The sequence below is a fragment of the Chrysochloris asiatica genome, unplaced genomic scaffold (assembly GCF_000296735.1).
Source record: "Chrysochloris asiatica unplaced genomic scaffold, ChrAsi1.0 scaffold00263, whole genome shotgun sequence".
Lineage (NCBI taxonomy): Eukaryota > Metazoa > Chordata > Mammalia > Afrosoricida > Chrysochloridae > Chrysochloris > Chrysochloris asiatica.
Window position 1 is genome coordinate 3,157,837 of NW_006408781.1, and position 23,804 is coordinate 3,181,640.

General features: G+C 37.4%; 1 protein-coding gene across 2 annotated transcripts in view; it reads left to right on the plus strand.

Moving 5' to 3' along the window:
- SPRYD7 (SPRY domain containing 7) overlaps positions 1-23,804 on the plus strand; it is a 41,130-nt gene that overhangs the window by 2,091 nt on the left and 15,235 nt on the right. The window contains exons 2-4 of one of the 2 annotated variants that reach the window (XM_006874146.1): positions 1,666-1,782; positions 12,464-12,630; positions 21,011-21,113. In XM_006874146.1, coding sequence (XP_006874208.1) covers positions 1,666-1,782; positions 12,464-12,630; positions 21,011-21,113 — 387 coding nt within the window. The remainder of the gene's footprint in view (positions 1-1,665; positions 1,783-12,463; positions 12,631-21,010; positions 21,114-23,804) is intronic. The other variant, XM_006874147.1, reaches the window with a different exon arrangement.

Below are 23,804 nucleotides of genomic sequence, written 5' to 3' on the forward strand. Positions count from 1 at the left end.
TGATGATTAATAAAACTATACAAATCACATAGATCCAAATATATAATAAGTTTGTATTTTTTAAAAAAAGAAAATTATCTATTTATAATAATCCCCTAATAAATCACAAATACCTTAGAATGTTCTTAAAATATACTCATCCCTCTGTATAAAGCATCTTGCTTGGTAACTAACGAAATGCCTTGCAGATAAGAATTGATATTGATATAAGAGAATAGTACCATGCTCAGAATTGCTTCTGAGGTTCCAACCTATAGAGTAGACTACATTGTATTGCCGAATGTTTGTTGCCAGTTAAGAAAAAAAACACCATTTATTTACATAATTCTTTGAAATATATTTCATTTAGGATGCTTTCAATTGCAAGTAGTAAAAAAGTACAACTCAAAATTGTTTAAATAATGTAGGAAATTTCTTGATTCAAGTAAATGAAAGTACAAAGCCAGCACTGGCTCCAGGAAAAATGGCAAAACCTTGCTATTTACACATTTATGGTATGACTGACAGAAACTGTCTTATTTAAACATTTTTGAGATCCAAACTTAACATTTTTTAGTCTCAGCTATTTCAGGACTATAGACTTTCAATAGTCTATGTACTCTTCAGTTCTTATGGACCAATGTACTAGAACTTAGTAGACATTTAGCTAATTTTTAGTAGATTGTTTTCATTCTCATAGACTGAATTGAAAACTGTATTTGTTTAATGAAATTTATTTTTGGTGTTTATGATTTGATTTAAGTAAAGAGAGTTATGATATCATCAAATTAGTTTATTGCTAAAAATTAAAGAGTTAAGATAGCCTACTTCTAATTTAAAAGTGTTTTAAATATTTAGTATAACTTAAGAGTACTTACTTATTTGAAGCTGCCTCGGAAACCCTGTTCAGGGTCACTATGGGTTGGAACCGACTCGACGGCACTTAACAACAACAACAACAATTAAACAGGGGAGTCCTGGTGTGGCGCTGTGGGCAAAGGCGTCAGACTGCAAAGTCGTTTCAACTGCAAGGTTCAAGCTCACCAGCTGCCCCTTGGAAACCCTGTACAGGATCGCTATGGGTTGGAATCGACTCGATGGCACTTAACAACAACAATTAAACAGGAGTTCCTGGTGTAGCACTGTGAGTCAATGCGCTGGGCTGCAAGGTCGGTTTGAACTGCAGGGTCAGTAGTTCAAGCTCACCAGTTGTTCCTCAAAAACCCTATATAGGGTAGCTATGAGTTGGAACCTACTTGATGGCACTTAACAATTAAACATTGAATATGAATTACAAATGTTCCTTCAGGAAGAAAAATAGTGAGTGGAATATTTGAGATACGTTATCTATATTTTCTTCTTTGCAAAGTACATTGTTTTTGTTGTTGTTAAGTGCTATGGAGTCAGTTCCGACCTATAGTGACCCTGTACAAGGTTTCCAAGGCTGTAAATCTTTACAGGAGCAAAAAACCTCATCTGTCTCCCCGCGGAGCAGCTGGTAGTTTCGAACTGCTGACCTTAAGGTTCGTAGCCCAGTTTGTAACCAACTACGCTACCAGAGCTTCTTGCAAAGTATATATGGTATCCTTATTTTTTGTAGACAGAGTTAAGAGTGAAACATAAGTTAATTTTGATTGTTGGATATAAAAATACACAACTTTACAAAATGTCTTCATTTTTGTTTAGGAACAGATGTTGTCATTGTGAAAAATGGAAGAAGAATATGTGGAACAGGAGGTTGCTTAGCCAGTGCGCCATTACATCAAAACAAAAGCTACTTTGAATTCAAAATCCAGTCCACAGGTTGGTGTAATGGTACTTTACTGTTAAAAGTCTTCATGGTTCTAAATATTAAGAACAATTTTCAGTATATGAAAAATAATCAAACATTCTTATTTAGAAGACTTGGGTCATAGGACCAAGTGATTTTTGTTAAATTATATACTTTTCTAAGTAATTAGATATTACAGAAATTGCCTTTCCTGTCTCTCACAAGCTGTGTATACAAAAGTATTTTAAAGATGGGACATACTGAATAAACGTCAGATACTAGCAGTAGTAATAAGAGCTAGATGCCCCATTCCATTGGTCAAATATATAAAGTTCTTGACATTTTATGTTAGTATAAAATCAGTCTTATGATCCTAAGTTTTTCTCTTAACTCTTGTTAAGATATCAGATGCTCTGATTTAGTGTCTTCTGAAGCTGTCATCATATTTATTTAGAATTCTGATAGAAGTTTAAAATCTGTACTTTAAAATTTTATGGAGTATCTTGAATCATATAGTAGTTCTGATTATTGTATAGTTAGTTGTGGCAATATTGTATATAGGGAAATGTATTTTTTTAAGGCTTTATCATATATACATATACACATATTATAGTGGCGGTGGTTGATGGTTACGTGCTGTGGAGTCGGTTCCGACTCAAAGCAACCCTGTACAGGGTTTCCGAGGCTATAAATCTTCACAGGAGCCAAAAGCCTCATCTTTTTCCCACGGAACAGCTGGTAGTTTCGAACTGCTGACCTTGAGGTTCACAGCCTGATTCATAACCACTATGCTACCAGAGGTCCTTACACATACTATATACACATATAAATATATGTACAAATATATATTTTTATATATACATAAAGTTTTAGTGACATTGTTGTTATTAGGTGCCATTGAGTCAGTTCCGACTCATAATGACCCTGTCTAGGGTTTCTGAGAAGGGGCTGGTGAGTTTGAACCTCTGACCTTCTGGTTCAAACCGATCTTGCAGTCCAGTGCTTATTCTAGAGTGCCATACCAGAACACCATATTGTATGAATAATATGGGTACAAAATAGGAAAACTATTAGTGGAGTAAATAAACCCTACTGCTACTTGAATATAATCTTGAAATTTTTTATTTGTTTTCCAATTTAGCTTTAAATTCTGCTTAAAAAGGTTTTTTTTTACTCATTTTATTTAGTTGAAAATATACATAGAAAAACATACATCAATTGAATGCTTTCCATATGTACAATTTAGTGACATTGATTATATTCTTTGAGTTATGCAACCATTCTTGCATCTTCCTTTCTGAGTTGTTCCTCCCCATTTAATGTAAACTCACTGCCCTCTAAGATTCCTGTCTAATTTTTCCGGTTGTTGTTGCATAAATCTATATTTTTTCTCTGACCCATTTTTTCATATTTTATTGTTTTAGGTGAAAGTTCACATAACAAATTAGGTTCCCATATAACAATTTGTATACAACTTGTTCTATGATATTGGTACATTTTTCAGAGTGTGTCAACATTTGTATTATTTCCATTCTTTTTGTTCTGTTTCCATTAACCTAGCTTCTCTGTCCTCCTCATTTTTGTTTTAGGGCAAATATTGACTATTTGGTCTCATATAGTTGATTATTTAAGCAAGTACAGTCTTCACAGATGATAGTGTTTATTTGACAAACTCATCTATTACATGGATGAAAGGTGACCACCGAAAATGACTTAAGTCCCAAGTTCAAAGGGTAATAGTCTCTGAGTTCCTTTATTGTATAGGAGAAGGTTTCAAAAGTTCATGGGAAATTTTACTATCTTTTCGTTTAAATTTTCCTTGAACTTTTGAAGCTCCCTAGTATTTATCCATCAAGTCTGGCATTTTTTAGGAATTTGAGTTTTTCTACATTTCTATTTTCTTCTATCTGAGACTTTCTGTTGTGTTCCTGGTCAACATATGCATTATTCGGTAGTGGTAGCCGAGCACCATCTACTTCTTATGATTTGCAGCTCTATGAAGTCATGGGTTATATTGGCTGTTAGTCCTGTGAACTAGTTTCTGGTCTGAGTCTTTGGTTTCCTTCATTATCCTTTGTTCCACATGAGTAGAGACCAGTAGTTGTATCTTAGATGGCCACTTTTTGATACCCAGACAGCACTCACCAAAGTAGGATGTAGAACATTATGTTTATGAACTATGTTATTAAAGTTGAGCCAATTATCCCATCCCATGAAACTATGGTCCCAAGCCTTCAAACCCAATAAACCAATCCTGTGAAGTGTTTGGTTATGTCTAGATAGTATCTGTAACTGTGTCCCCCTTGGTGACTTATTATATATATGAATATAAACAAGGATATATATATATATATGAGGAACTTCAAAAAGTTTGTGGAAAATGGAATTAAAGGATAATGGAATTTTTTCACAAACTTTTTGAAGCCTCTTGGTATTCCTGCAAATATAACTATACATGCATGCCCATATACTCACTTATGCCTTCCTTAAAAATATATGAATACATGTAACCACACACATATCCAGCAAGTTTTGTTTGTTATCATTGTTATTGTAAAACTGTGTATGTTATAGCATTTATCGAAACTGTCCCTTATTCTTGGTACATTTAGTATCTTCACATACCTTGGACAACTTGTAAAGAATTTACTCATATTAGGTATTACCTTTCCCATCACCCAAAATAAAAAGTATCTACTTTCTAGGAGTCCTGGTGTGGCGCTGCGGGTTAATGCGCCAGACTGCAAAGCCGTTTGAACTGCAAGGTCGGTGGTTCAAGCTTACCAGCTGCTCCTTGGAAACCCTATATAGGGTCGCTATGGGTCGAAACTGACTCTATGGCACTTAACAACAACTTTCTAGGAAGTTAACCTGCTAACCATCAAAGAGTGTTATATTTTCTGCATGTATACCTACTCTTGACTTTTAATTAAAGTGAGACCGTATAATTTTTGTCCTTTTGTGATTTACTTATTCAACAAAATGTTCTCCAGATTAATCCACGTTATAAGATTTTTCATATGCTCCCCATTTTTTATAGTTGCATGTTGTTGTTGTTAAGTGTCATAATGTCGGTCTGACTCATAGTGACCCTGTATAGGGTTTCCAAGGAGTGGCTGGTGAGCTTGAACCACTGACCTTGCAGTTCAAACTGACCTTGTGGTCCAGCACATTAACCTGCAGCGCCACACCAGGATTCCTTAGAGTTGCATAGTATTCCGTTGTATATATGAACCACAATTTGTTCATTCATCTGTTGATAGGCACTTAGGGTGTTTCCATCTTTTTGCTACTATGGGTAATGCTACAGTGAACATAGGTGTATAATGTGTGTTCGTGTTACTGCTCTCACATCTCTAGGCTGTATACTGAGGAGTGGGATTGCTGGATGTATTTTTTGTTCTAACTTTTTGAGACAGTCGTACTTGTTTCCTTAGTGATTGTATCACTTTACAATCCCACTAAAATTATATGAGTTCCAGTCTTCCCACACCCTCACCAGCATTTGTTGTTTTCTGATTTTTAGATCATTGCCATTTTTTAGGGATGAGACGGTATCTCATTGTAGTTTAAATTTTCATCTCTCTTAATGGCTAATGGTTGCAAGCATCTTTTCTTATTTGTTGGTCACCTGAATGTCCTCTTTGCTGAAGTGTCTATTCATGTCCTGTCCTGATTTTTTGGCAAGATTGTTCATCTTTTTCTTGTTGAGTTGTTGAAATTTTTTTATATATTGGGGCTTCAAAAAATTTGTGGACAAATGGAATGAAGAGATAAATGAAAATTTTCCACAAAATTTTTGAAACCCTCTTGTATTTTAGAGATTAGATCCTTATCCCATATGTTGCCAGAGATTTTTTTCCCAGTCTGTAGGTTCTCTTTTCACTTGGTAAGCATAAGTCAAAGGGCTTCAAAAGTTTATGGAAGAATTCCATTTTTCTACAAACTTTTTGAAACTCCCTTGCATTTCATTTCCTGGCACTGTAGGATAAGCACTGGATTGCTAACCAGCTGGTTGGTGCTTCAAACTCACCAGCCGCTCCTTGGAAAACCCTCTTGGCACTTAGCAATTATCTACTTTATCTTCTGCTGTTCACACGTTTTAAATTTTGTTTGATATTTATGCAAAAATTAGGCTTCCTAGTTTGGACCCTATGTTATATTCTAGGAATGTTAGCGTTTTAGCTTTAAAATTAACATTTAGACCTTTGACTCATTTTGAGTGTTTGTGTATGGTATGAGGTATGGATCCTGATGTACTTTTCTGCATATGGAAATCCAGTTTTGCCAGTACTATTTGTTATAAAGAGACTGTTTCTCCCCCATAGAATGGACTTTGAACTTTTGTTGAAGTTCAGCTACCCGTACATGGATGGATGTATTTCTGGGTTCTCAATTCTGTTCACTGATCTGGAGACCTGCCATTGAACCAGGTTGTTTGGATTACCGTGGCTGCACAGTTAAATTTTGCGACTGGGAAGTGAGAGGCCTCCTATGTATCTTTCAAGTTGCTGTTGCAATTTGATCCCTTGTGAATAATTCTTAAAAAGATTAATGTTCAAGGAAGACATAATTTACTGGTTAAGCTCAACTATTTTTGGGCTTAAGAAGACTTCAGAGGATATTTTTGGTTAAGCTTTAAAGATGATCTCAGTGCAATAGTTTCAGGGGTCCATCCGAGCTGTATGACTCCAGGAATTCTGGAGCCCATGAGAATTGGAAATTCTGCTCTGCATTTCCCCCGTATTAATCAGGAGTCTTCTACAGAATCATTGATCAAAATGCTAGGCACACTAGATCCAGAGGGTGTGCAGGAAGGTAGAATCTCCACTGAGTGGTTTCCAATCTGTCTGGACGGGGCTGATGAAAGGAGATGGGGATAAGACTCTTGTGGTACAATAGTGAATAATTGCTATCAGGACTGTGAGGGTTAGAAATGTAAAGGTAGACATTTTATAACAAAAGGAGGGGAGTGGTTGACTTTGCAGTCCAGGAATGGAAGTCTCTGGGACCGTCAAGGGAGAAGAGCGGTGTGTGGGACCCTACCCAGAGAAACAGTGATGCCACAGATGGAGCAGAGATGATGGTGTGGACAGATGGAGCAGCTGGGGACTCTAGACCCAGAGAGGGAGAAGGGCTGTATGCTGAATACTGGGGGCAGGCTTGTGGGGTGTACCCTTTGGTTGTTTGATGATGCATTATAACCATGGCAATGAAACGAAATACGATAGAATGAATGTAAATCTAATGTTCTCCCATGTAAACTATCACATAATTCACAATAGAAACTTAAAAAAAAAAAAAAAAATGCTAGGCACCATCTAGTTCTGGTCTCCTGGCAAAGGAGTTAGTTGTAAAATGGATGCAATTAGCCACACATTTCATGCTGCTGTTGTAAAGTGCTGTTGAGTTGATTCTGACTCATGATGACCCTGTATAGGGTTTCTGAGGAGCAGTTGGTAGATTTGAACAACTGACCTTGTGGTTTGCAGTCCAGTGCTTATCCTACATTGCCACATTATTCCATATTGTTAAGTGCCCTCAAGTGGGTTCTGAATCATAGTAACATTGTATAGCGTTTGAGGAGTGGCTATTGAGTTTGAACTGCCGACCTTACAATTCAAACGACCTTGTGGTCCACTGCTGCTCCTATAGCACCACACCAGAACATCTCCTCCTTCTATTCCGGACTCTCCTTCTTCTTCTGTTGTTCCAGATAAGTAGAGATCCATTGTTGTGCCTTGGATGGGTCTAGCAAGCTTTTAAGACCCTAGGCACTACGTACTGGGTAAGAGGTAGTACAGAAGCACTAAGCATGTTATGAGGCCATTTAATTGGAATGTCCCATGAAAGTATTACCCTAAACTTCCAAAGCAAGGATTCAAATCCTATGAGGTGTTTGGTGTATATAAGCAGCCTCAGCAGCCACTCTCTCTTTTTGTCACTGTTTTAAATGTATCACACTTTTGCCAGCTGAACTTTTTACAGGTGTACAATTTATTGACAGCAATTACAATCACTGACCATGCAATTCTACCTTGAATCAGTGCATTTTTTTCATCACTGTTAACCACCCCCCTTGTCTCCTTTCCTGCCATCCCTGTTGTTGTTCAGTGCCATCAAGTTGGTTCCGACCCATAACGACCCTGTATGTTGTTGTTGTGTGCCGTGGAGTCAGTTTTGACTCATAGCCACCCTGTACAGGGTTTCCAAGGCTGTAAATGTTTACGGGAGCAGAAAGCCTCCTCTTTCTCCTATGGAACAACTGGTAGTTTCGAACTGCTGACCTTGTGGTTCGCAGCCCGATTCGTAACCACTACGCTACCAGACCTCCTTATAGCGACCCTGTATAGGGTTTCCTATACAGGTGAGCTTGAACCGCCAATCTTGTGGTTCAGACCAACTTTGCAGTCCAGCGCAGGTAACCACTGTTAAATTTACTTTCTATACATATACCTGTTCTTGTCTTTAATGTAAGGGGGCTCCAAACACTTTTTGGGTAAATCCTGTTATCTTTAAATTCCATTTTTCCATAATCAAGAGACTCATTTCTCTAGCTGGCTGCAACAAATCTTACCAACCATTGCTCTCACAACCCTCCATACTCATTTGGGTCCAATAATCCATTACAGTGGCTGTGTAGAACTCAAAGACAATACTCACAGTTATTTTGTTTATTAAGGAAGTTAACAGGTTACAATACAGGATCAGAAAATCCTCAGGGCACAGTTGTTCCAGTCAGCTGCTGATATACGCCCACAGGGCACACCACTCTACCGTAAGCCTCAGCCTGAAGACACTCGGCTCTAGTTCTTTGGGTCAGCAAACGTAGCTCCCTCACTTAACTGCCTGGAGGCACCCCAATCTATAAGCACGCTTCCTGCCCAAAGTCTCTCAGCTTTACTTGCCGTGTGGACTGGGAAGTCCATTGCACTGTCTCATGCTCTGGTTCTTGGTTCTGCTGCTGCTGCTCTGTCACTCCAGCGTCACAGCTTGCTGTCCCTGAGTCAAGGAGGTTCAGTGTGCAGGGATCTTGGAGTCCAAATGATGCGCTCCACTCCTGGCTCGCTCTTCTTGATGTTAGTGAGATTCCCTTTCCTGCTTCTGATGAGGCTCATTTTATACATGTTAGAGTTCCAGGTTTTTACAATCCCAGTTAACCCTATTAATCACTCACAAGTGAATCATATATTCCTGTCAGCATCTTCTCCCGCCTTCTCTTACCTAGATCCATCAGAACAAAATTGTTTGGTGGAAGTTTACAAAAACTTTGGCTAGAAAAGACATTAAATAATTCATTGGCCCATTCTGGGTTTGTAGTATCCATTGCACAAGGGTAAGTAAAAGAAGTATTGCTACTAGGAGTCCTGGTGTGGCACTGTTGGTTAAGAACTAAATTGGTAACTGCAAAATCGGTGGTGTAAACCCATCAACTGCTCCTCGGAAACCAGTACAAGTTCACTGTGAGTCAGAACTGATTCAACTGGACTTGACAGTAATAGCAACAGTACAACTACAGTTCGTACATGTATGGGTTTATTCCAAACAAAACATGTGTAAACATGCCTCTGCAATTAGTGAATGGCTGCAGACAAGTTCTTTCAGCAATACACTTGTCTTAGTCTCTTTATGATGCCTTCTGAAAAAAGATTCAATCAAAACAGTGGCCCCCCAAGCGGATCTATTGGACCAGTTAAATTCAAGACAGAGAGGATAGCTCAGAAGGTTAGAGAAACTGTTTTTGGGATTCTAGAGGGGGTAATCTTGATAGATGTTTCAAAGGACTGAGGACAATGACTATGGTTTATTATGAAGAAGTTTTAAGAAACTGGAAAAGTGCACTGGTGAGAAAAAAGACCAGGAAAGTTGCACTGTGGAATTTTCTTTCATTATGACGATGCACCCCCTCATTCTTTGAGGGCAGCCAGGGCTGTCCTATGAAAATTTCATCAGGAAACCTTACCCCATCCATTCTACAGTCCTGATCTTAACGTCTTCAGACTTTTTGTTCTAAAAACTCAGAAGAACATTGAAAAGGAACATGATTTGAGTCCCTCAAATATACCAAAACTGTTATTTGAGGAGGGCAGGACTCTTTAGGGAAGGGTTGTTGTTGTTAAATTATATCAAGATGGTTTCAACTCATAGTGATACTTCCTAGGGTTTCTGAGGCTGTAAATCTTTGTGGGAGCAGAAAGCCTCACTTTTTCCTGGAGCATCTGGTGTGCTAGAACCACTGACCTTGTGATTTGCAATCCAGTGCTTATCCTACAGAGCCACCTTGCTCCCCTGGGGAAACATCACTTTCAGAAGAAATATGTGACCTAGATGGAGGACATGTCAAGAAACAGTAACTTCACTTTTTGACATTTTTTGTTTAATAAAGATTTCTATGATTTTATAGCAATATTTTTTCTTACATTTGCACATATGTACCACATTTTGTTTATCCATTCATCAACTGATAGGCATTTAGGTTATTTATACCTTTTGGCTGTTATGAATAATGGTGCAGTGTATATTGGTGTACACATCTCTGTTTTCAAGTCTTCTGGGTGTGCCTAGGAGTGGAATAGCTGGGTCATATGGCAGTTCTGTGTTTCATATTTTGAGGAACCACTACATTGTTTTCCACAAGGCTGTATCATACTGTATTTCACCAGCAGTGGATAAAGATTTCACTTTCCCACACTCATGCTAAGATTTGTTATTTTCTGTTTTTTGCTGTTAAGTGCTGTGTAGTCAGTTCTGACTCATAGTGACCCTGTACAGAGTTTCTAAGGAGCAGCTAATGGGTTTGAACTGAAGCCTATGGTTAACAGTTCAGTGCATATCCTACAGCGCTACATCAGGACTCCTTAGCCAGCTTGTTGTTGTTATGTGTCAAATTAGTTCCGACTTGTAGCAACCCTGCATGGATTTCTGAGGAGTGGGTGGTGAGTTTGAACTGCTGACCTTGAGGTTCAAACCAACCTTGAAGTCAAGTGTTTATCCTACAGCACCACACCAGGACTCCTAGTGGGTGTGAAGTGCTCTCATTGTGGTTTTGATTTGCCTTTCTCTCCGATAGTTAATGTCATTGAGCATCTTTTCATATGGTTGATGTCCATTTGAGTGTTCTCTTTGGTGAAATGTCTATCCAAGTCCTTTGCTCATTTTATGATTGATTTGTCTTTTTGTTGTAAAGTTGTCAAAGTTTTGTATATATTTTGGTTATTAGATTCTTGTCAGATATATGGTTAAATACTGCTTTTCTTTAGGGTATTGAATAATTTAGATCTGTCTGTCCTTCCATTTTTTTATAAGCTATCTCACTGGTTGCAAAATGTCCTTAATTATTGTAGTGTTCTTCATTTTAAAATATTTATTTCTTGAGAGAAGCTATTTTTTTTTTAAAGTCTTAAATCTAAGATTTCTATATGTATTGTTTGCAAAGGTTGCCAATCTTCTCAATGATCCCTTAATGAAGCAGTTGTGCAAAAGGGTGTTAAAATGTGCACAGCTCTAGAGGAAGAAGACCCTATAGCCTGATCTACAACTTGGTATACTATGAAATTAGTATTATCATTTCCGGTCATTCTCACAGGTGTCTCATTTTGGAGGATTAATTACATATGGTCAAATTATTTAGGAGGCCAAGTTAGTGGAGTCTAGACATATAACTTTCTGATAATCTCATTTGGTCCTGAGAAATTAATGGATTGACCACATGATCCTCAAGTTGTCTTCTGTTTATAGAATTTTTCCTAATTGATTTCAGTAAAGACTGAGAACAAACAGTATGAGCCCAGGGTATTCTTTTGTCTGGTTGAGAGGATGTTGCTTGTTTTTGAAATCAGCTTTAGACCAAAAGATTTTACACTCACCAACTTTAAAGTATTGCCTAAGGAAATTACTTTATACTTTATCATTCATTTTCTCCTACCCCGATATTGATCATGGCATACATTGTTTTTACATGTTATAGATGAAAACAGTAAAGATACAGTAATTTCCCACTTCTCAGAGGTAGAACTTGAAATAGAATTTTAGGCCTTTTTAATTTAATGTGCAACTTAAAAATCCTCCCCTCCCACCCCCGGGAATAATCATGATGATAATGCCACAGCCATCAAGTTGATTGTGACTCATAGTGACCTTATCGGAGAGAGTAAATGTTCATGTGGGCAGCTGGTGGGTTTGAACCACTGATCTTGCGGTTAGCAGCCCATATGCTATCAGAGCTCCTTAATGATAAAAACAGTTAGCTTTTTTTGAAGTATGTTCAGGCACTATTCTAAGTCCTTTCTTGGTTTATCATGTTCTGATGTGATGCTATATGATAAGCACTAGACTGCTAATTGCAAGGTCAGTAGTTCAAACCCACCAGCTACTCCTCAGATACTTTATATAGAGTCGCTGTGAGCTGGGTGCTGTTAGTACCCAGAGTTTACAGTTGAGGAGGCTGAGACAGAGAGAGGTTAATTTGCCCAAGATGACACAGCAAGTCAGGATGTGAATGCAGGCGGCCCAACTCCAGAGCCCACATTTTTATTTCCTAGGCTATACTAGGTCTGTAAAGACCATAGTTCATTTGAAAAGGTTAACAAAAAGTAGTCTAGTGATAATATATGCCACTTCTTTTTAACAGCATGTGCTCCCTTTAAAAATTATTCTACCTTTCATAATGATGTTCTTCAGATTTGGGGGACAATTAAACTGTTATATTTTTAGGTATCTGGGGTATTGGAGTTGCAACCCAGAAAGTTAACTTGAATCAGATTCCTCTTGGCCGAGATTTCCACAGTCTGGTGATGAGAAATGATGGAGCGCTTTATCACAACAATGAGGAGAAGAACAGACTGCCAGCAAACAGCCTTCCACAGGAGGGAGACGTGGTGGTGAGTTTTCTTTGAAGTTGTTTTCCACTGTAAATTATTAAACTTAAAATGATTTTCATCTATACAGTGTACCTGGGAGTTTGTGGTTTGAATTTCAAATATTGACTAATGAGGTGACACATTTTCCGAAGACGGCACTCTATGTCGAAGCTGCTGTCTGACCTGATAGCCTGCTACTTTCTAGAGCTGCCACTGGCCAGCTCTGTCAGCCTGTATTTCAGTTTAGGGAGATTCTTGACCACATCAGAGAAACCTTGGCTTGTAATGTTAAAATTTGCTGACCCCTGTGTGAGAAAATAATAGGTGCATTTGGGGTTAGAGATCTCTTAGAGCAAAGTTTCAATTCATTATTTAATTTGTTATGAGCTTCTCTTAATTAATTTATTATAGCATTTTTTCAAGAGTTGGTTCGCATTACATTTAATCTGTTAAACTTCCTTTACTTTCAGAGCGCTTCAAAGAATTGGAATCAGGATTATTGTTGTTGTAGCTAAGTGCTATAGAGTTGGTTCTGACTCATACAGACCCTGTATAGGGTTTCCGAGGCATTAAATCTTCACCAGAACAGAAAACCTCGTATTTTTCCTGCAGAGTAGCTGATGGGCTCAAACCATAGAATTTATGGTTCTCAGCCCAGTACTTATTTTATGGAGCCATCAGGTGCCCACGACTAGATTAGAGAAAAGTTTTTTAGACAGTAAAGGATAGAGTTATGCACATTAAGTGCTGTTGAGTTGGTTCCAACTCATAGTGACCCTGTGTCGGGTTTCTGTGGAGTGGCTGGTGAGTTTGAATCACCAACCTTCGGTCCAAACAACCTTGTGGTCTAATGTTTATCCTACAGCGCCACACCAGGACGCCATATACTTTAATAAGACCTTATTTTTATTCTCAACTAGATAGATGTATCTCATTGTCAAAGCTCCCTTGTTGAAAATGCAAAGGTATTTGTTTTTTAGTTTCCTTTTCAGAGAACTTTATATAAGGATAAGTCAAAAAGTATTGCTATAGAATCCTATATTAAGCAAAACAGATTAAAATATGAAGCTGTTGTTCCTTGACATGTCTTCCTTCTAGCTCTGTACACTTCTGAAGGTGACGTTTCCATCTCTTTAACTCTTACCTGGAGAAACCTGTACTCTGCAATTTATACTATGTGAAAACGGCAGTGTTGGCATCCTTTTGGGACTCAAGTTGTGTTCCTTTTACATTTTTCTTGAGTTTGGGGAACAAATGGAAGCCTGAAGGGGCAATATCAGGGCTGAAGGATGGATGAGGTGAGGTTTTCCAGTGAAATTTTTATAGGACAGCTATAAAGAATGAGCAGGTGCATTCCCATGACTGGGGAAAAATGCCTCGCTATAATTCCTGGCTTTTTTTCTCATCAGTGCAGTTTTCAGTTTTCTTAAAACTGTTTCATATTAAGCCCCCATGGTCATCCTGTGTCCTTTGAGACTGTCAAGATGACCCCTTTGAAATTCCAGAAAGTAGTCATCATAACCTTCTGAGCTGACTTTTCTCTCTTGAATTTTAATGGCCCAGCAGATTCCCCCCAGAAGCCATTGATTTCGTTGGACCTTGTTCTCTGATTCACACTGATAAATCAAAGATCTGTCCCTGCTTACGATTCATTTCTTAAAATTGTCTCAGTACCTTGGATCTTGTTTGAAAGGCTGATGGAAAGCTCAGCTCTTTGAGCTAGCTAATCTTCGTGCAGCACTCTTGGCACCCATCAAACTAAAAGCTTGCTGAGGCCAATAAGGTCACTTAAAACTGAAAATGCCGTCCATGTAGACTCTAATCTCTGTAGCTGTCACATCAATGGTAATTCTTCTTTCACCACTTTCTGGACTCAAGCCACACTTTTTTCATTTGTTTAAAGTTGCTGGTCGTCCCCCTCTTGGCTCATCTTTGAGGTTTTCCTTAAAATGCTACATGGCAAATAAGTCCAACATGTCAATATACAGAGAGCTAGCTACATGGCAGATAAGTCCAAGATGGCCATATACGGACAGATAGCTATATGCAGATAGTTCCTCCATGTACATATACAGAGAGCTAGCTGTATATGCCTGTAAACTTGTTGCAGAATGTCAATATATTTGGGAAGATACTACTTGAGTTTTGTTAAAAATTTGGTATTAGTCCTAACCTCAAAATTATATTTTCCATGGCACAAAAAATATGTTTGCTTGTTTGTTTGTTTTTAAGGTACCCTAATGAGACTTGGAGTCCTGGTGTGGCACTGTGGGTTAATGCGCTGGACTGTAAAGTCAGTTTGAACCACAAATTCGGCAGTTCAAGCTCACCAGCTGCTTCTCAGAAACCCTATACAGGCCTGCTTTGGGTCAGAACCGACTCGATAGCACTTAACAACAGTGAAACTTAGACAAGTGTATTAGTGAGAGAACTTGCCGGCAGCAATTCCCAGATCACCGAGATATGTTTAAACACATTTTATTTGGGGTGTGGCACCGTAGGATAAACACCGGACTGCTAACTGCAAGGTCGAAGGTCGGTGGTTCAGAACCACCAGTGGCTCCTTGAAAACCCTGTGCAGGCTTGCTATGAATCGGAATCAACTTGACAGCACTTAACAAAAACAACATATATGAACTGGAATTCTAGTAGCAATACTTTTTGACTCACCCTTGTACACCAAGTTCAAGCTATTTGCTAATGATTGAAAGCAGAATCCTAAATCTTCTTTTGCAAAGGTGCCCTTAAACACTAAATCTTGGACTCCTGTGTCTGGTGTCTAGTTGAAAGGAATCTGGATAATTAAGAAAGCGTCTAATCATAAGATATAGACAAGGTAAATCCTGGTTACTGAATTAAATAAACATAATGGTATTTTGGAAAGCATGAAGAAAGATATAGAAATCACAAATTTTAACTATGATCTGGTCTCCTCTTTTCTGCAATTAAAAAATAAGAACATTGATTTTTAAGTCTTGAACTTTTTTTTTTTTTCTAAAATTGACAAAAGAAAGAAAAAAAAGACAAAAGGCATAAACTGTTTTCACAATCAGCTTTTCCCTGTTCCTTCTGAATAGTCGTTTCTATATTTGTAGGTCATTGTCGTATGTCCATGATATGGAACATCCTTATTGAAATTATTTCTTTAAAGAAAATTGTGAGGTTAAGTTGATGCTGTTGACATGTGTATTTGAAAAGATGCAATTCAAACATAAGAAAAGATCATCAGTGACAGATGTTTTTCTGTGCTGAAGCAGTGGGCTTGTACCATGTGCTATTATTGCCTTTCTGTCTCATTATTAAGATGATTGATACTACAAATGAACAGATTTAATGATGATGGTTGTAATTTGTGAACATTATGAAGTTAGATTTGGAATTTTAATGTCTGTTCTGATACAAGGAAGACTAAAGAAAATGAAATACATGCAGAATCAAGAGAAGTAAACTGTTACTCTACTGTATTAACTTTACCTTCCGGATTCAAACACTTGAAAACAAACATCACCAAATTGGTGGCAGCGGCATGGCAAAAGTAGAATGGATTATAAGATGCAAAAAAATATATATTTTCAGGTGTGTATAATTTCAGTTATGTGCCATTTTCTGAAGAGGAATCGAGAAAAATAAGCTCTCAATGCCTAACCAAATGACTATATTCATACAAAAATCATACTGTACCAACAAGGTTGCTGGCAGCACTAGCTGAAGCTAATTTTTGCTTTTATAGATAGCTGTGAAATCTGCAGATTCCATTCTAAAAATGTACTCTTTAGTTTATCTTTAGAGAAGTTTTACAAACATTCTGTGTAACAATAAGAACTTGCTGTTGTTAAGTGCCTTCAAGTCACTTCCAACACATAACCACCCTGTATAGGGTTTCTGAGGAGCCACTGATGATTTTGAACCACTGACCTTGTGGTTCAAACCAGCCTTGTGGTCCAGTGCTTATCCTAAAGCACCACCCCAGGACTTTTGTTGTTGTTGAGTGCCATCAAGTCATTTCCAACTTATAGCAACCCTGTGAGCAGAAAGCCTCATCTTTCTCCTGCGGGGTGAATGGCAGGCTCAAACCACGGACCTTGCGGTTTGCAGTCAGGGCTTATCATATGGAGCCTCCGTGCTCTAGGACCTGGCATTTATTATGGGCCAGGCACTGTTCTCATGCCTGGCAGGGATTCACTTGTTTAATTCTCATAGTGACCTTGAAAGATAGGTAGTAGTATTATCTCTATTTTATAGATGAGGCTTTCTACTCCCATAAAGATTTACACCCTCGGAAACCCTATACAGGGTCGCTATGGGTCGGAACCGACTCGATGGCACATAACAACAACAACAACAACTTCTTGTTGGAGTCCTGGTGTGGTGCTATAGGATAACAATGGACTGCTAACTGCAAGGTTGGTGTTTCAAACCCTCCAACCACTCCTAGGAAACCCTGTACAGTGTCATTATGAGTCATAGCTGACTCCATGGCACTTAACAATTTCTTGTTTGAAGGAGTGCTAGGCTTGCAATCAAGGCAGCCTAATTTCATAGCGTGGTCACTAAACTTGCAGATAATTATTGATAAATGCACAGAAAATGTAGGATTTTTTTTTTGGTATTAGTATGGCAGAATCAAGCCCAGTTCTAGATCATATAAAAGGACAGATTTGTTACTGTTAAGTGCCATCAAGTTGGTTCCTACTTATAGGGACCCTATACAGACAGGGCTTCCTGTAAATCTTTATGAGGTTTAAAAAACAAAAACAAAAAAACTCTTTCTCCCATAAAAGGACAGATTAGGTTAGAAAATAACTTCTGGGGGCAATGAGGGGATCTCACAATCTCACATTTTTCCTCACTGCTTTCTTTGCTGTTAAGCTGGATTGTTATTGTTGTTAAGTGCTATTGAGTCGGTATGGATTCATAGTGACCATGTATAAGGTTTCCGAGAAGCAGCTGGTAAGCCTGAACCACCGACCTGGAGTAGGAATCAATTTGTTGGCAACGATACAGGTTTGGAATATGAACTCCTGGATTGTCTGAAGTCCTATAAAGAGAATAACACATTTTCTTTTTTATGTAATTATATTTTTGGTTTTAAAAATAAAAACAGACATCCTTATTAGAAAAGCTAACTCCAGTAATTAATTAGCTTTATTAAGTACATAAAGTGAAATAAAGGTAATCTTGGTGCTATAGGGTTAGCACTGGTCTGTGAACCACGAGGTTGGCAGTTCAAACCCTCCAGCCAACCATTGGAAGCCCTATCCAGGGTTGATATGAGTTGGAACCAATTTGATGGCACTTAACAACAAACAACAATGTACAGTTTATCTTTCTCCTTTTCTGTTGTAAATAATTGTTTGATTCTAGTGACATTGTAGCACAGGGACTGATAACCACAAGGTTGGCAGCTCAAATCCACTGACTGCTCTGTGGGAGAAAGAAGAGGTTTTTCTGCTCCCATAAAGGTTTATAGCCTTGGAAACCCCATTCAGGGTCACCATGAGTTGGAATTGATTTAATGGCAGTTAGTTTGGTTTTGGTTTTGTCTGGCTTTGCTAAGAAACAAAGAGAAACTTAAGCAGCCTTTAACACATTGACTTCTTTGGGCCTCTGCTGTCTTAACTGAAAGGTGACAATGTTAAGACAAAATGAACTATAAAATCTTTTTTTAACTTTTAAAAAGCTTTTAAGTTATATAATTTATCCACAATCAGAAATCTTTGAAGTGGTTTGTTTTTCCATCTGTGGGGATTTCTTTTTAGAAAGAGCTCTTCCATCTATTCTTAACTCTTCCAAGTGAAGATCTGTTTTTGTCATCAGCCAGTAACTATTATAAGATTTTAGAGAGAAGTAGTTGTTGTTGCTAAGTGCCATTGAGTGGATTCTGACCCACAGCAACCCTGTACAGGATTTCCAAGGAGCAGCTGGTGAGCTTGAACCACTGACTTTGCAGTTCAAACGACTTGGCAGTCTGACACATTATCCCACAGCGCCACACCAGGATTCCGAGATAGAAGTAGTATGGCATGGTAATTAAGATCAAGTATTTTGAAACCATTAAATTGGGCTTAAATTCTAGCTCTGCCAATTGATAGGTCAGTGGTTTGAATGCATCAGTAGCTCTATGGGAGACAAAAGACCTACCAATCTGCTTTTACACAGATTATAGCAAAGTAGAACTGTGGCAGTTCTACTTTGTCCTGTGGGATTGCTAGTGGATCACTGTGAATTGGAAATTGACTCCATGGTACACAACAGTAGAATATGGACTAGGTATTGTCTAGTACTGTATTCATAATTATTACTGATCAACTTGATTTTGATTTTTGTGCCATCAATATTCAAAATTTTACATATATATGTATATGTGTGTGTAGGGAATGTGGTGGCGCAATACTATAAGCTCTGGGTTGTGAAACACAAGGTCAGCAGTTTGAGCCCACCAGCTGCTCCACGAGAAAAGATGAAACTTTCTACTCTTAAAAAGATTTACAGCCTTGGAAACCCTATACATGGTCGCTATGAATCAGAACTGACTCAACACTTAATAACATAACATATATATGTGTATATATGTATATATATGAATGCTTAATCTTTTGATCTGTTTTTCTACTTTTCAATTTAATAATAATTTGAAGAAATTATTCCAAAAAGAGGTGACCCAGCAGAATGTAGAAATCAAACAGTATCATTAATATCACATGTAAGTAAAATTTTGATAAAGATGATTTAAAAAATAGTTACAACAGTACATCAACAGGGAACTGCCAGAATTCCAAAGAAAACATGGAACTAGGGATATCATTACTGATGTCAGATGAATCTTGGTTGAATGCAGAGAATACCAGAAAAACATTTGCTTGTGCCTTATTGACTATAAAAAGGTTTCTGACTGTGTGGATCATGACAAGCTATGGATAATAATGCAAAGAATGGGTATTCCAGAACACTTAATTGTGCTCATGAGGAACCTGTATATAGAACAAGAGGCAGTTGTTAGAACAGAACAAGAGGACACTGAATGCTCCAGAGTTGTATCCTTTCACTATATTTATTTAATCTTATACTGAGCAAATAGTCTGAAAATCTAGGTTATATAAAGAAGAAAGTGACATCAGAATTGAAGGAAGACTCATTAACAACCTGAGATATACAGGTGATACAATCTTGCTTGCTAGAAGCAAAGAGGACTTTACTTACTGATGAAGATCGGAGATTACAGCCTTCAATATGGGTTGCACCGCAATGTAAAGAACACAAAAATCCTCACAACTAGACCAGTAAACAACATCATGATAAATAGAGAAAAGATTGAAGTTGTCAAAGACATTATTTCTCTTGGATCCACAGTCAACACTCATGGAAGCAGCAGTCAAGAAATCAAACGACATACTACATTGGGCAAATCTGCTGTATGAGACCTATTTAAAGTGTTCAGAAGCAAAGATGTCAGTTTGAGGACTAAGGTGCACCTAACTGAAGCCATGGTATTTTCAATTGCCTCGTATGCATGTGAAAATCGGCAGTGAATAAGGGAGCCCACAGAAGAATTCATGCATCTGAATTGTGGTGTTGGAGAAGAATATTAAAAGTATCATGGACTGTCAGAAGAACAAACAAATACATTGAAGTTGAAGAAATACAGCCAGAATGCTTAGGAGCCAGGATGGTAAGACTTCACCTCATAATTTGGACATATTATCAGGAGAGAACCGTCCCTGTGAGAAGGACATCATGCTTGGTAAAGTGGAAGGTCAGTGAAAAAGAAGAAACCCCAACAAGATGGATTGACACTGTGGCAGCAGCAGTGAGCTCATATATAACAACGATTGTGAGGAGGGCGCAGGACTGGGCAGTATTTTGTTTTGCTAACTCAACAGCACCTAACAGCAATAACATGTTTAGTTGTAAACACCAGCTTTGTCCTTGTAAGGCATTTGACATATTTGAAACCAAGGTAAAGAGATAAGAAATGTATGATTTCATTTTGGAAGTCAAATGTATAAAGACATTCTTCACAACTTGAAAACAGTGACAACATTGGGGTAAACCCCAATGCTGAAAATCTTACTGTTTTTCTCCCTTAAGATCAGGTTGTACATAGAAGGATCAATGTGCTATACTTGTATCTTCTTAATTTCAAAATACTAGGTTTTAAACTAAATGCTCATTTATTTTACCTCTAATATAGACTGTTGATATTCATCTTTCTCCCATCATGTAATCACAACTGAACTTTTTAAGTAGCCTAGCAGATTGTCAGTCTTTAATGAAAGCTATTGTGACTCTGCTTTCTAAATTTTTCATGTTTCCATGGTTCCCAACTAGTGCTTTCTGAATTTTCAGATTTTTATGGCACCTTTATGTTTTAATACTTCTAAATTTTTTCTTTCTTTCATAGGGTATTACATATGACCATGTAGAACTAAATGTGTATTTGAATGGAAAAAATATGCATTGTCCAGCATCAGGTATACGAGGAACAGTGTATCCAGTTGTTTATGGTAAGCTAAAGTATTTCTTATATATCATTACATGCTCGTATATGTTAATTCTTGCTTGGCGTTTTTTTTACTAACTTTATAACTTTCATTCAGAAGTTGGGGCAAATTGTTAATAACCTTTTTGTATGGAATGTACTCACTAACATATCATGGTCCTGATTTGTTAGGAGTAAGAATAGGTTATTTTTATTTGATTTAAAAATAAACAAAAAACTACTTTGCTAATAAATTCAGTGATTATATTTAAATATGTAATAATCATATCCTCTTTTTTTTATCATCTATCCTTATATTCTGGAGAGTTCCAGAAAGCATCATGGAATTTACAAAGATCTTTTCATCAGTTGTTAGCAAGGACTAGATGACCAGGAAATAAAATTATAAAGAATATATCAGAAGTTTTTGCAGATTGAGATGCGTATTTAGAAAACTACCTACATCTTAAAATTTTTCTTAAATAAATTAGTGACTTAGAATAGTTTCCTATCAATTAATTGACCTGTGATAACCATGTTTGTTATACAAGTATGCTCCTCCAAGAATTAGACTACTTAAAAATGACTCTATATCACTTATTTTAATTTTCACTGTAGAAAATTTCAGACATGTACAAAATCATTATTTTATTTCACTTTATATTTTATGTTCTCAAATTTAAATCAACAGGTATATGATTTTTCTGCCTATGATTTTAATAGGTCTAAAAGCAGTTCCAAACTACCAGCTGTTCCGTAGGAGAAAGATGAGGCTTTCTGCTCCCGTAAAGATTTACAGCCTCGGAAACCCTGTACAGGGTCACTATGAGTCGGAACAGACTCCAGAGCACATAACAACAACAAAAGTATTTCTCATTAGAAATATTGCGTGCCTTACTTTTTAGCTAATATTTTTTATTAGTCTCCTTTTCTACTAAAAATTGCTTTTCAATGATTTTTACTTCTGTGTCTACAGTATAAAAATGTATTTTAAGACTAGATTAAGTTTTCTTGCATATTGAATAAGCCTAAAATAAGTCCTTTGCTGAAATAAATGGGGAATCTAGCTTGATAGTTAAAATATTTTAGCCTAAGAATTAAAATAAATATCAGTAGACTATATTATACAAATAATATAGCAATATAGTTATTATTCTAAATTGCTTCTTTGATTCAAAATTTTTAATAATTTGCTTTTGTTATTGTTCAGAATGTACATAGAAAATACACCAATTCAACAGTTTCTCCAAGTACAGTTCAGTGACATTGACTCTATTTTTCAAGTTGTCCAGTCATTCTTTCTCTTCTTTCTGAATTGTTCCTCTCCCATTAACAAACTCACTCTTTCTAAGTTTCCTATCTTTTGAGTTACTGTTGTTAATTTGATCCCATGTTGTTGTTGTTAAGTGCCGTGGATTCGGTTCCGACCCATAGCGACTCTGTACAGGGTTTCCGAGAGTGTAAATCTTTACGGGAGTAGAAAGCCTCATCTTTCTCCTGTGTACCAGCTGGTAGTTTCGAACCTCTGACCTTAAGGTTCGCAGCCCGATTCGTAACCACTACGCTACCAGAGCTCCTTGTAGATCAATCTTAAAAGAGCACAATGCTGAAGGTGGACATTCTTTACAAATTAAGCTAAATTTTTGTTTTAAAGATTTTTTTTAATTTATTTTTTTTAAAAAAATAAGTTTTTTGTGTGAATTGAGTACAAGTTTACAGGGCAGATCATCAGTTTTACATTCAACAAATCATACACCTTGTTTAATTACAAGGATTATAATCCCCTCCATGTACCATCAAATAACAGTATTTCTCTCTATTCACTTCAGCTCTTTTTTTCTTTTTTTTTAAAAATCACTCAGGCATGTATAATAATTTACACCACCAAAGGGCACATTCTGCAAGTCTGCCTCCTGGCTGCCAACTCTTAGTCCCTCTCTTCCCATGAATCTAGAGTCCTCAGCTGCTCCCTCTCTCCATGTCCCCATCTCCTCCTCCATCTCTGGTGTAACTGCTTCTCTGGATAAAGTCTCGCATTCCACTTGTGCTCTTCTCCGTTGATGGTCCCTTTGTTTCTGCACTATAAGATTAACTACTCCCCCATTTTTGTTACAAAACTTATACCTTTACAATTGTGATAGTCGCAGTTAGTCATGGTAACTATTACTCACTATTAAATCATAAGAATCTTACCCCCATCTCTTTTTACCAGCCCCATCTAGACAAGATGAAAACTATTCCGTGGGAACTCTTTCTTCCCCACAACGTTCTTAAACTAAATTTTTGAAACCTTGTAAGCCAGTCACTTCGTGCCTTTATTGCCCCCTCATTTTAGGTAGCCAATATCTAAGTTGCCCATCCCTGTCTACCTTGTATACAGAGGGGATAGCATTGATACTTGATAGGAAGACTCCTTCCTTCTCTGTTGTATTTAGAGTTACTACCTCCATGAGTATAGGTCAAGTTCATCAAATTGTAGCAATTTACCCTTGTTTCCTTTATCAAAAATTGTTTGTTTGTTTTTATCTTCCTCTAGTTGAGTTCTGATTATCAAGCCATCGAGGCTAGGTCAAATGGGTACTGTCTGTAACTTTGGGTGTTCTTGTGCATCTCCCCTCACTTCATATCAGCTGGATACTTCAGTCTCAGCTCTAGCGCTCTCTGTATGTCCTTGTTTATGGGCTCAGGTATCCCCACGTCTCATCACACTTTGGAC